Below are 13177 nucleotides of genomic sequence, written 5' to 3' on the forward strand. Positions count from 1 at the left end.
CTAATGCTAGCCTAAAATCTAAACTCAAGGCAAAATCTAAATTCCTGTCTGCTTTTGAGGAAATAGGAATTTTACTTCTACTTTACTAGAAACGGGATTAGAACCAAAATAAATTCAAAATGAATAAAAAACATAATACACAAGTATTATGTTTACTAACAATGGAGGCTCAGTAAAAAGAATACAAGGCAAAGAACAGAATAGTGCACTGTGGTTTTATTGATGGCAGCAATGACAATCTGCTTCTTTCATATGTAAAAAGTATTCAGCTTCACATAACTAAGAACTTTAAAAAAGTCTCCTGTGGTATCAGGTCCAAATTCTTTCTGCTCACACCAGCTTTCTTTGTCCCACCATGTTGCCTGGAAAAAGTCAGAAGTTCTTTTAGAAGTCTTCAGCAAGTTGGAGCTGCCAGTGAATTTCCCCTCACCAGGAGAAGATTGCTGAAAAGGGGAAAGAAAAAAAAAAAACACAACCAATAAGTACAAAAACGCTGCCCTTTGTGCAACATACACTTTACTGCTACTACTTTTTTTCTCCTCCAAAAGAGTATACATCTGATTTTCTGTACTTACAGAGATATGTACTTAGAAGAATAAGTCAGAAGATTGCACTTCAATGCAATACATACATGATCGCTATAATACAAGAGAAGAACACTTTCTGGCAATGACTTACAAAAATTCAATTTCTCCATTGGTAAGGACTTTCATACAAATTTCATAGTAAGTTTGAAAAGGTGTAGATTAATCCTGTCACTGCACAAAAGAAGACCAAGAAACAGATAATGACCAAGTACTTATAGGTTCGCAGTCTTAGGTTCTTTCAAGCTCCTCCAAAAGCCTTGACCCTTCAAAAAACACATTTCTGATTACTGTTCCCCTTCTTTTTCATACTACCATGACATTCTACCCAGCAAATATAAAGTCAGGACATATTTTTATTGCTGTTAGACTCTAATTCTTGTATCTTTATTCTCTAGAGGGAATATCTTAACTTACAGACCTGTTAAAACTAGTATTTGACTAGTTTGACCTGAAACAACCTAGACTGAGTTCGAAGGGTCTCTGATGCAGTGCTCTGACAAAATTCTGAGTTAGTGTCCTCTACCTCACACTGCTGGATATTAATAAACCATTTCTAGGGCAATTGCATCTACAGTGAGGTATTGACCTTAACATGATTACTCTATTGCTCTGCCTTCATAGTAATCACTAAGTCAGGACTTCCCGCAAGTCTGCAGCAATTTTTCTTTATACCTGAAGTACAGAACAGCACGGTGAGCTTTTCAGAAGGACACAAAGTATATTAAAAATAGTAATAATTAAAAAAAAAACAAACTCAGGAATTTAGTATGTGTCAATACTAATTCCAGATTTGCAATGGCAACTTCACCTAAACAAGTATGCTGAAAACTAATCCAGGAAGCAGTGAAGTTTTATTTCTGCGTTGTTGTACCAGTGGTAATAAGCCCTTCCTGTCAAGCGGTGCAACCCTGTACAGGTACGTATACAGTTTTGGGGTATAGGATGATATTAACTACTGTATGAACCTTATGGTTCATCTTTGGTATGTCCCTATCATACTCAATACAAACACGGCCGTCAGACCTTGTTTTTAGCACAGCCTTATTTGGTTTTGAAGACAGGGCACCTTGGCATTTTTAAATGTTAAATATTGCAATATGACAATTTGCAACAAATGATTTATAATATAGTCATCAACAAGAGCTCTTCATCTCTTTTCAGGAAAAATCATTTAAGTTACTTTACATGATAGAGAGGTGCAAGGGATATAAACCCTTTTCTCTCAAGCAGCAGGTCAATGATCTGGTAAAGCATCCTTCAGTGGAAAGCTCTGGTAAGATTATTTCTCACTAAATTCCTTAAAAACCTCCCCTGATAAATCATGTCATCTAACAGGTTACTGAAAAATTGAAATAATATATATAGATAGATAGATACCATGTTCTCAGAAGCTCTTGGGAATAAAAAGGAAGAAACCACATAGAAATCCACTTCCAGAAACTGACATTCAATATTCTTGAGCTTTCACATATCATGACACCGTCATACAAGTCTAGGTAAGCTGAAAACAAATTAGAAAAGGACTATGTTCGATTTTCTGCCTACACTTACAATCAGAGAGGAACTGACTACATCCTCCACTTACTTTTGGTAAAGTTTAATAGATTTTAATTACTGGTTTCTCTCTAGTTCAGCTGTCTTCAACCACCTCATTAGGTCACATGTAATAAATACATTTCTAAGTTCAACTTAGTATAAAATCTACAGCAGCATGAGATGTACTATGGGGAACTGTAAGACACATCTGATAAATATAATCACCACAGTGTCAGGATGAACATTTCCTCACACCACCTTACTTATCTAACAAGGCAAATGACATCAGCTATACTGGACTCTACATAAACTTCAGGAATCAAACCTAGCAGGTGAAAGCTACTCTGTATCACACAGAAAAAGCTTTTAAATATAACATTACAATATTTTTACCACCAAAAAGACTGATGCGTTCTTAAACTAAGGAAGAATTACCACTGTTTGATGCTATTCAACGATACCCCCAAATGCCTCACTAAGAGAAGGTAATGGGATATTCAGTTGTTCACATATTCACTACTGCACTGTGGCAGAAGGTGGGGGTGGAAAAACAACACATTACAGATCTTTGTAAAATTAAGGTTTGCCTTGACTAGAACTAGTATAGGAGCTAACTAAGCTTAAGTAGAGACTCCCTCCCCTGCCACCACCCAACCCTTAAACAGAAAGCATGTCTTGCCTCTCCATTTTCTTCTTCTGAGTGATCCTAGCATCAAGAATCTAAGACCAATGTATTTAATTTCATGTTGTCAACTTCTTTTTGGTGTTAACATCCCCTAGCTGTTATATTATTTCATGTTGAATTGCAATTGAGCTTAATACTGGAAATTTCCTAAATACAAACTTTTGTCTGATATGGAAGATAATTAAAATAGCTAGATATGTCAAATCATTTTAATATAAAATACACAAATATTCTAACTGAATACCCATTTAGAGATAGCTTTTACTTAGTTAAAATGGAAGACAATTCAGTTACTTCAGCCTAGGAAAACTGCATTTAGTATTTTGATTCAGATGGAATGAAATTTCAATCAAGAAGTAAATTGTATTTTTTCCACAATGAACTGCTGTTTACAGTGATGACTATTTAAGGTATATACAACTCCTTTATATTTGCAGAAGATGAAGCACGTAATATTCCAATAAAGTAAGGCTTACAATATTAGTCAAAACTTGAGCAAAGTTTAAGCTGCCAGTGATTGCACACTGCATTGGGCTAATAAGCTCAGTTTGGGATGACACATTGGTGCTAACTGTATCTTGAGTAGAGGCTGAAGGACACTGTCCTGGGTGAAGACAGATAAAATGCCTTATTTAATCACCTGAGGAAGAGTGTTTTAAATTAGGATTAAAAAAAATATATATATTTTGAAGTACTGTCAATAACAGATGTACTTTGTAAAGCAAAATAAGTAGTTGCTGACAGCTGCTACTTGTTAACAAATGTTTTTCACTTAACTGACAGTATTTACCATCTGAATCAAACCCCTTTATTTGGAGATGTCTGACAGAAAACAATAGCATTTGAGTGGAGTGGAAGACTAAAACTTTTTTTGTTGTTGCTGTTTTTACAGTTGGTAGATTTTGATCCTTAATCTGCTGTCAGTTTTAATCAGGATTCTGTTGGAATTTTCAAAGCAAGGTGCAAGAAAACCCACACAGAGCAACCTGTGCCTTATAGAAGTTGTTCCCTACTTGTCAACCATTTATTCACTCTTCTTGAGGAGTTACTATTATTCTCTCTGGATGTCTGTTTTTCCCTCTCTCCCCATCGGAGCTAACCCAAACACTGTTTTCCAGATCTATGCTGTGCAATTTGAAAACATAAAAATTATTACCTGAAGACAAAAACAATGACAAAAAACAATGACTGCTCTCTACACTGAGCACATTTCATTAGGCTGATCACAATGACACCTCCCTGAGCTGACAGAACTAGTTTAGAACACAGCTCAGTGCATGCACCTGAATAATTTCTGCACACTTTATAATTATCTCATGACACATGTATTGATAATGACTGATACATTTATTAAAATAGAAAATTTAAGGATATGTACAAAAATCAGAATAATTATCACCTTGACAAGAATCAGGAATATTTTTTTTCCTTATATTGGCAGTAATCCCTCAAATGAAAAAGTTAGGTGAGAATATGATCAAAATGCAAAGTCTCATATTATTGCATGTCAGAAATATCAAAAGCTGCAGAGATCAGCAGCACCCAGTTGGAAGTGAAGGAATGGAGAAATGAAAGAAACTAAAAAAAAAAATCTTATAAAAAATAAACCAGCTAGTACCTAAAAAATCAGATGCAAACCACAAAGACACTGAAGATATAAACCAAATAATATGCATCTTTGCAATGATTTATTCAGAACAGAGTTAATGAACTCTTGAGAATTAAGGTATTAGAAAATCCAGAAGTTAAATGAATGCAGTACAGCATATTTAATTTGGTTAGTTTTTTGTTTTATCTTTTAATGAGGAAAAAAAGTTTTTCTAGTAATTAAGTTCTGTATTTGCTTGTATAATGGTAATTACAGTAACTTATTTGTTCAAGAACACTCGCGGTCTACCACCCAGTGCCAAGGGCTGTTATACAAACCAACTACTAGCAAAGTTGTAGAAAGTTCTCTCACAAACTTCAGAGATTGAAGAACACTTAAGTATACAAAAATTCAGATCTACCTTTCATGAAATTAAAATCCAGAAATACAATGTCATTAACATATATTTACCTTTTAATTCTTATTAATCAGTTTCTAGCTCTTGGGGGTTGATAAAATTGTTGAGTAGGTCGTGTGGACCGCCTTGGCTGACCATCACCTCCTCTGCGGAATTCTAGAGTTTGCTCATATGTTTCTTCTTCATCCTCCTGCAGGCAAACAGCATTGTTTTAAATAGAAGAGTAGTTAAATGCATTATACATGAGTAGGCATATACATATATACACACACATATGAACGAATGCATACATGCATAGAAACTGCTGCTTCTGTATGGATGACCACTTAATAAAGGGAGTAAATAGTCCCTTTTTATAAACCTAAGAAAGCTAACAAAAACAAAGTGAATAAACTCAAAACCCAGTCCTCAAGGCAGCCACAGAAGTTTTAAATATTTGCAGAAAAACAGCATATATAATAAAACAAAATTATTCTCCAAGAGTTATACAGGCAACAAACTCAAGAAGCAAAACAACATCAGTAACCTGCCAGAGCAAGAGAAATATCAGCTTTCAGGAGTTTAGAAATGTGTGTGAAATGAAACAAAATAATTAGGGAATGGAAATGCACGGAACAAAAATCAGGCAATATGCATTCTAGAAACACAGATCTGAAAGAGCAGATACAAATCTGTGATGCAGTAATAATCAAAAAGCCTACAAGTATACTGGACAGCAATTTAGACATGAATTTGCTACATGCAGCAATAAAAATAACCTCTGAATAATGAGACAAGAGGTAATTACATGTTTGCAATATTGCATTCACTCCTGGTTATCTCAATGCCAGAAAGATACCGACAAATTACAAGGGAGTTCAAAAACAATAGAAATAATTAAGAGACCAGAGAACAAGTTGCAAAGGAAGACCAGAACAGCCACATTTTTTTACTTCAGCCAAGAGATACTGAAAGGAAAAACATTCCTCTGATGCAGTATTTGAAGGTGGTACAGAGTGAAGAAGACTTTTAAGAGAATCACAATTTATAACAAAGAGAAATGCAAAAACAAAATTATACACTGAAAGTAGAACAAAATGTTATTGAGCAGGAGTATGACTGTCAAATGGTTTCTCAGTCGTAATTACTTTTTTTTTTTTTTTTTGATTTCTTAAAACCAGCTTCTAGCAGATACCAGGTTCCCTCTAGAGCATGGTGCAAGAAATCCATTTCTGGGAAAAGTACTGAGCATACAAGTCTTAATTTCCTTTTACTCACAATAAAAGAATGTACAGGAACACAAACTAAGAATATTTAATGATTGATTATAAATTCTGCAACAATATCAACACTTAGGAACTGTCATAGAGCGTAACATGCACATAACGAAGAACAAGCAAATCAGAGCACTAAAATATTTAATTACAAGAGGCTAGAAAAAAAAAAAACATCTACAGCCTAGGTTTCTTTCGTGAAAAATGAAATCTTACTCGAGAAACAGCACATCATTCTGAACCAGCTTAAATGTTGATAAACATGCATTTTGAAACTGAGAGGTTCACACAATATTTATTCCTTGTGATAAGGTCCGCTATTTAAAGGGCTTATCTGTGGTCACAGCTATATTTCCAGAACAGATTAGGCCCTACTAGGGAGAGTCTGCAATAACTGTAGAAGAAAAGAGAATTTCAGCACAATCAAATAAGGTATTAATTGATTTAAATCTTTTAGTTTCACTGTGGCAAAGGCTGAGAACAATGGAACTCCACAATAAAAGTTAGTTCTCTCAGTGTACCTCCTTTAATGCTTGCAGCACTGTTTCCTCACACGAAGAGGTTCAGAGACACTACTTATCCAAAGGAAATACGAAAGTAGAGGTCTAACCAAAAAATCCACACGTTTTGCAATAGTTAGCTCTAGTACAAACCCTGAATATATGAAGTAATCTCCCATCACTGACAAGGCAAACAATACTCACATCAACATTTTAAAAGGTAAACTAGGTGCCTGAAGCAATGTCAATACCTCTAGCTCCTTCAGTACACTCAAGAAGCTTCAATAGTTGAGAACAGTTTTTGTATTATTTGCCCAAAGCAAACAGCAATTGCAAGTTTTCTTAAGATTCTTTCCAAAAGCTTCAATCTAAAATAAAAGAGCTTATTCTTCAAGAGTAAAATTGTAAACCACCAACTGCTTGATATCTGGGTTCTCCAGAACTGGAAGACTAATTGACAGATACGCATGAAACAAAAAATTAGCAATGCATACTGGTATTTTCAAGAGACTGCAGCGAACCAGACATAAGTCATTCCTTTGTAACCTCGTTAGTCTTAGCTCAAAAAGATCAGAAATTAAATAGTTTAGTGCATAGTGCCTCACCTGTAACAAACAGCCTCTTTCTGAGGGTAAGTATAGCAGAGTAAATTTCTACATCAGCAAATCTTCATCAAATTTCAGAGACAATGTTGTTGATCCGCTGAACTCAGTGAAATCAAATTAAAACTAGAATTTGTCTTAAACATGTCTATTTCAGTGCAGTTGTCTTTACATACAGAATGAAAAGCTTCAGATGCATTCCAATTCACGTATCTTCATTAAAAAGGGCAAAAGCAATGTGTGAAATCACATTCAATTTCTTGAGACTCTGCATAAAATGAAAACAAGCATTGCAGCAAATCATACGAGCTAGCAACAGAACGCCTTTCTATCATTCCTTCCTTCCTATGTACTGTTGCTCTCCACAAAGTTACCGAATCTCTTTGAAGTCTGCCATCTTCATATCAGAAGATAATTTGATGTTTCTTGAATTTAACCTATTCATTTGAACCCAACTGCATCTAAAATTCACAAAAGTAACATTTGGCCAAACCATAACTTCATGAAATATTGCTTCTTGTTTTACAAGTAATTGCATCTCTTCTCTTCCACCATTTCTCGTTCACTGACCCTCATCCACCACTGATGTTTTATCTCTTTTGATTGCCATTTTCATTTATTTCCATCTTGCTTTTTTTTTTTTCTGGGTCTACGTCCTTTATCTCAATTTAATGTGAAATCTCTCTAAACCATGCTCAAAACTGTCTTCCCTATGCTGGAATAGCACCCAACCTAGGCAAAACTTAAAGATCACTAATGTTTACTTCCATGTTCCTTCTGTTCTCCTACCTAGCAATTTCAGCCATCTACATATCTTCTGTTACATATCTGTAGTCACTTCAGTCACACATCTAGTTATCAACTCTATTTTTCTAGCCTTAGCTGTTCATGTTCAATTTATCAGTTGCTTGTGACTCATTATGAATTACACAATTTCCTACCTTCTTATAGTGTAATGTTATATCTGCATTACATTTTATAAAGCAGAGATGGCCACAAACCTCTGATGCTGTCATTCTCTTTTTGTCAGAGTATTTTCATTCTCCAATTACCAGTACATGTTTTATACTACTGGCTTAATCAAATACAAGTTTTTGGATAATCTCCATCCTTCAGCTTACATTGTTTGTCTAATGTTTTAGGATCAGAGACAGAGTTTTCTAGTACTTGCACAACGGCTACCTAGGGCTATGTACCCTGACCTGTCACTAAACTCAATAGCAAAAATACTGGAAACTGGCAGATTCATAGGAAAAAGCAAATAAACATTTATAGTGCAAACAATCAGATGCAGAAAAGTCACTGCAGCAACTGATAAAAATGACATGAGTGGTGGATTTCAGCAATTTTTAGGGATTTAAAATAAGATAGTGCACAAGGAAGCCTAAGTCATTGGGAATCTCAGCATTCATTCAAAGTTTTGCCCTAAGAATCTACTGTTGCTGTTGCTATTCTAACTCCCTCTCGTAAGACAGGTAAGAACTCAGTAAGTATAAAACAGGAATAGCATGCTCAGTGCTTTTATGTTGGACCCAGGTATTCCGAAGAGCTTGTACCACCACCATACCTTATCAGCTGAGCTTAGTGAATCAGCAAGTAAGTTCAGTCAAGCCAAATGACTAGCTGCATGCTTTTACATACACTACAATGGATTTCACAGATGCAGAAGGACGCTATAAATCCAATATTTAAAATATTTTTAACAGCTAATTTGCTTTTCAAATAACACTATTAGAGCAAGGTAAGATTGCATTTCATAAAAGTTTTCTCAATGAATTTCCATTGCAAACTTCCATACATTAAAAATAACAGTTTAGAAACATATATATGAAGTGAATACTTACTCCAAGTCAGATCCAAAAAATCCTTTGGCACTGAACATTCTGTCTATTTTAATAAGAGTTCAGTGCTTGAACAACTTGTTCTGAACATTTTTGAGAAAGATGAATTTATAGCGACACAAATATAGCAAATCTGCACTTAGGCTTGGAAAATCATAACCAGAGCAGTCATGTTTTAAGTTTTATTACAGCTTGCATAACTCCTGAAAACAATGAATATATGGATGACGGCAAAGAGCATGACAGAAGTTACAGGCTTTGACTGCTGCATGCTCTGCCCGTGTATATTTAGGATTGCAGTTACAAGTAACAGCTGAGCAGCTCCATCAGTGTGCTACCTACAAACATGTTTCCTCCATCTATTCCTGCTTACCAACAGAAAACTCTGTTCTGTTCACTGGGCCCTTCTGCTAAAGCATTTCAATCTGTTAATCCATGGAGAAACCTTCCAACAACAAATCGGTGTATAGCTCTCTGTGGGATACTACAGATGAGCAGCAGAGCCTGTGCAAGGATGAATGAAGGAGCAGCATGAGGCCAGGAATCACAAGAGAAAGAAGAGACAGAAGCCAAAGAAAGCATACAACATGTTCTTTCAGTAATGTCAAACCACTGTTTCAGTTTAAGCTGTGATTTTAACTTCATCCACATAGTCAGAGCACGGAAAACTTGCTGGATTCAGTAGAACAGTATTAGTTTACTTGAAAAATGAACTACTCTTTCATCTGCATTTCAACTCCCATTTCCCGGCCCAGATTTTATGCTTCTCTGAACTGCTCACTTTGCTGGTGACACCTTTCTCCTGCTGTTAATACACTAAGTGATCTCTTGCTTTTTTTAGTTAAATCCATTTCTTAAAAACTTGTTTCTTTTGCCTAATCATAGAGTGTTGATCTCCTTGAGTATTTTAAGTATTGACTTTGCAGTTCCGAATCAATCAAAAATAGACTGTAGGGTTTTCCAGACAGATTAAACAAACAAAAAAGCCACACTAGAACAATAATAAAAAAATTCACAAAATTTCCTACAAAAAGCTAAATTTAATCTTTAAAATTGCAATTTATTACGTATCTGATATTTGGAAGAAAAGGCATTGTTTGAAGTGCCTATAGTATTCCCATAAACTTTTAATAAGGTTCTATCCAAATATTTAAATGGATTCGTTGCATACCAGAACTAAGAATGAAATCAGAATTTTGAAAAAAAATAAATTTAAAAAATTGTCATTTAATAAACACCTGAAGTTATATCTTCTTAGAACAGGGGTAGGACAATTCCAAAAATTGCTATCTAGTGAGGTGTGAAAAGTACAAATAAAGGAAATTACCACTAATGTACATTTTCAATGATCTTAACCAAGTACTGAATTTGTGACAAGCGCATTTTTGAAGTGTCTATTACAGAATAATCCAACATATTTGCTCATAATCAATTTTCTTTGCAAGTTATGCTTATTACTTAAAATAACACTTCTTTTTGCAAAGTAATCTTTGAGAGGGATAATCTTTGTCAGCCTGCAGATGTTCACAATTCTTTTTCATAGCAACGTATCTATATTAGACTGAGCCTATAACCATACTGATTTCTCAGTTAAATTATGAATAAGAAGGGCAATTAGGATTCAAGGTTACTCTGACAGACCTGCATAGCAATAACCCCTCATTGATGTCAGATGCTCAATACACAGTTAGACCTACTAAAGTGCCTTTAAATGAGTCAGGGTAGCATCACATTTCTGGAAAAACATACTTTTAGTATGCTTACACACATGGTATAAGACATTACAGTAGTGTACTACTGATGACTGAAACTACATGTAACTAATTGTAAGGATATGGATGTATTTAAATCAAATAATATATCTTTAAAATGTTGTATGTAGTAATTACATTACAAAGATGTTTTAAATTAACCTTTCAATTTAGAATATTAATGAGAAGTTGCACAATTATTATTTTTATTTAGTTCCTCACTGGATAATTTAGCATTCTTAAATTAGCCCCCACTATAATTCATATCCTTCTAACACAACCATTTTCATCATACAGAATCAATTGGTTCTTTGTTTCAGGATTTTACTTCTCTTAGCAAAAATAATCTGCTCTGATTTCTTAAAAATTGAACAATATTATGGTTTTTAAATTTAAAGGAATTGCAATGGATTGCAAGCAAATTTAGAAGTCAAAACATGTTGTCCAGATTTCTAATTAATTTTAAATTATCCTTAAGACCAAAACCATTAACTCTTACTAAAACAGGTACCTTTATATAGCATCTGCGAAAATAAATTGAGAGGAAGGCAAAGCTAATGATAACAATATGAAATCTGATACCTCTTCATTCTTGAATCAAGAATGAATGTGGAAAACAATCACAAGACACATGAAAGGCAACACACATTTCCAAACTCACAAAACCACAGCAACAACACGTAAGCTAAATATACTTTCATCCTTCCCCGCTGTCTGTATCACTATCATTCTCCATACATATATGTAGATAGATATCCAAATATATTTTGCGGAATTGATGAAGAAAGAGCTAAAGCAAGCTCTTTTTCTTTAGTTTTGGATGAGAAAGCTTTTCTGAATCTGGTATCTAGAATATTCACAAAAAAAGCTTAAGGAGAAAAAAACCCTGCAGAACACACAGGAAAAGACTCTTTAAATTATTCAAATAAGCATAAAACAAAAATCCTAAACCAAAGTAATTGCTTATGTGCTTTTCCACATTTTTCCTCTATCCCATGAAGAAAGCACTGCTACTGTATTGACTTGTGGATAGAACCACAGAGCTGGTGAACTGCAGGATATTTGATCAATAGACTAGCCAACACCTACTGTAATGTATTGAAACAGTAGCATTATACTAAAAACAGCAGCAAGAACAGAAAAATGGTAACAAAATGGAAGGATCACGTGTATTGGATATGTTTGGCCTTACGGTATAAATGGATATATATTTTTTTTAAGCCATAGACTTATTCTGAATTGGTAGGAATCTGTAATTAAATTAATCTGTTCATTGAATCTATCTATATATCTTTTTCTATTAGTACATGCCCCAGGAAATTTGACTTTGGCCACTTCTGATAATGAACTGCAACTTCATCAGCAGTAGGGACTAGGGCTTCAAAGCTGTTCCTTTCTCAAGCTCTTTCTTTCAACAAGCCCTTTCTCAAGGGCTTGTTGAAGCCCTACATAGGGCTTCAAAGCTGTTTCTTAGCGTCTGCAGCATTACAATGGCATTACTTTCTGCCTGTAAAGGACATGCAGGATACACAACTGTAAAGCATATATAGAGTATACAAACCCTTCTTGCATTGAAAGCCACGAGCCCTTAAGCATCCAGCTCAACAACCCCATAAACACCTAGCTGCATATGGGACATTACATGTATTAGGTAACTAGTACAGATGACAGATCACTGTAAGACAGTGGTAACAGAAATAGCAATGTTAAATGTATTACAGAAATTACTGAGAGATTTACTACAAAATACTACAACAGCTTTGATTTTCCTTTAAGGAATAAAATTGAAGTGTAGTATGATACTGTATTGTTTAATAAAATCCTCTTCCCCATTTGAACTGTAATTTTACAATTATTGTTTGTTGTCAATTCCATATACAGCCAAAATAATTCCTGCCCATTTACGTACACATTTAACCTACTTTACTAGGGCCATCTTTCTCTCCTCTGTTTCTCAAATTATGTGAGATTTTGACTTATTACACAAGTAAAACACTACACTCTACTTTCAAGCTCTGTATAAAACCTTTAACACAACAAATCCAGTTAAGAGTTTTCCTAGTGTGGGAATAGTCAAATTCAAGTCAAATTCCAGCTGAGTGTTAAACACAGCTGATTTTCAATAGATTCTGGCAGGACAACATACATCCCGAGTTTTGAGTAAGACAAAAACATGTGATAACCAAATGCTGAACAAAAATTGTAGATTCTTCAGAAAAAAAAATAAATAAGAAATGCAAAACAGATGGATGGACAAGGAGGAGAATTTACATACTTGGATCTGAGACTGCTAACCGCAACACAACAGTTAACTTGGACTCAGACATCAGAACTTCTTGGTACTTCATTGCTTTTCTTCAACTCTGAAGACAAAGCACTCATTTAGTTTCTAAGCAGACTACATTCCCATTACATT

The 13177-nt window shown here is 34.6% G+C and overlaps 1 protein-coding gene across 2 annotated transcripts in view; it reads right to left on the reverse strand.

Moving 5' to 3' along the window:
• Positions 1–201: 201 nt before the first annotated feature.
• Positions 202–13177, reverse strand: part of TDRD3 (tudor domain containing 3) — a 104312-nt gene continuing 91336 nt past the window's right edge. For both annotated transcript variants that reach the window (XM_027472689.3, XM_027472692.3), the window contains exons 13-14: positions 4868–5004; positions 202–443 (exon numbers count right to left, since the gene is read on the reverse strand). In XM_027472689.3, coding sequence (XP_027328490.1) covers positions 4885–5004 — 120 coding nt within the window. In that variant the 3' untranslated portion in view covers positions 202–443; positions 4868–4884. The remainder of the gene's footprint in view (positions 444–4867; positions 5005–13177) is intronic.

Source organism: Anas platyrhynchos, chromosome 1, assembly GCF_047663525.1.
Source record: "Anas platyrhynchos isolate ZD024472 breed Pekin duck chromosome 1, IASCAAS_PekinDuck_T2T, whole genome shotgun sequence".
NCBI lineage: Eukaryota > Metazoa > Chordata > Aves > Anseriformes > Anatidae > Anas > Anas platyrhynchos.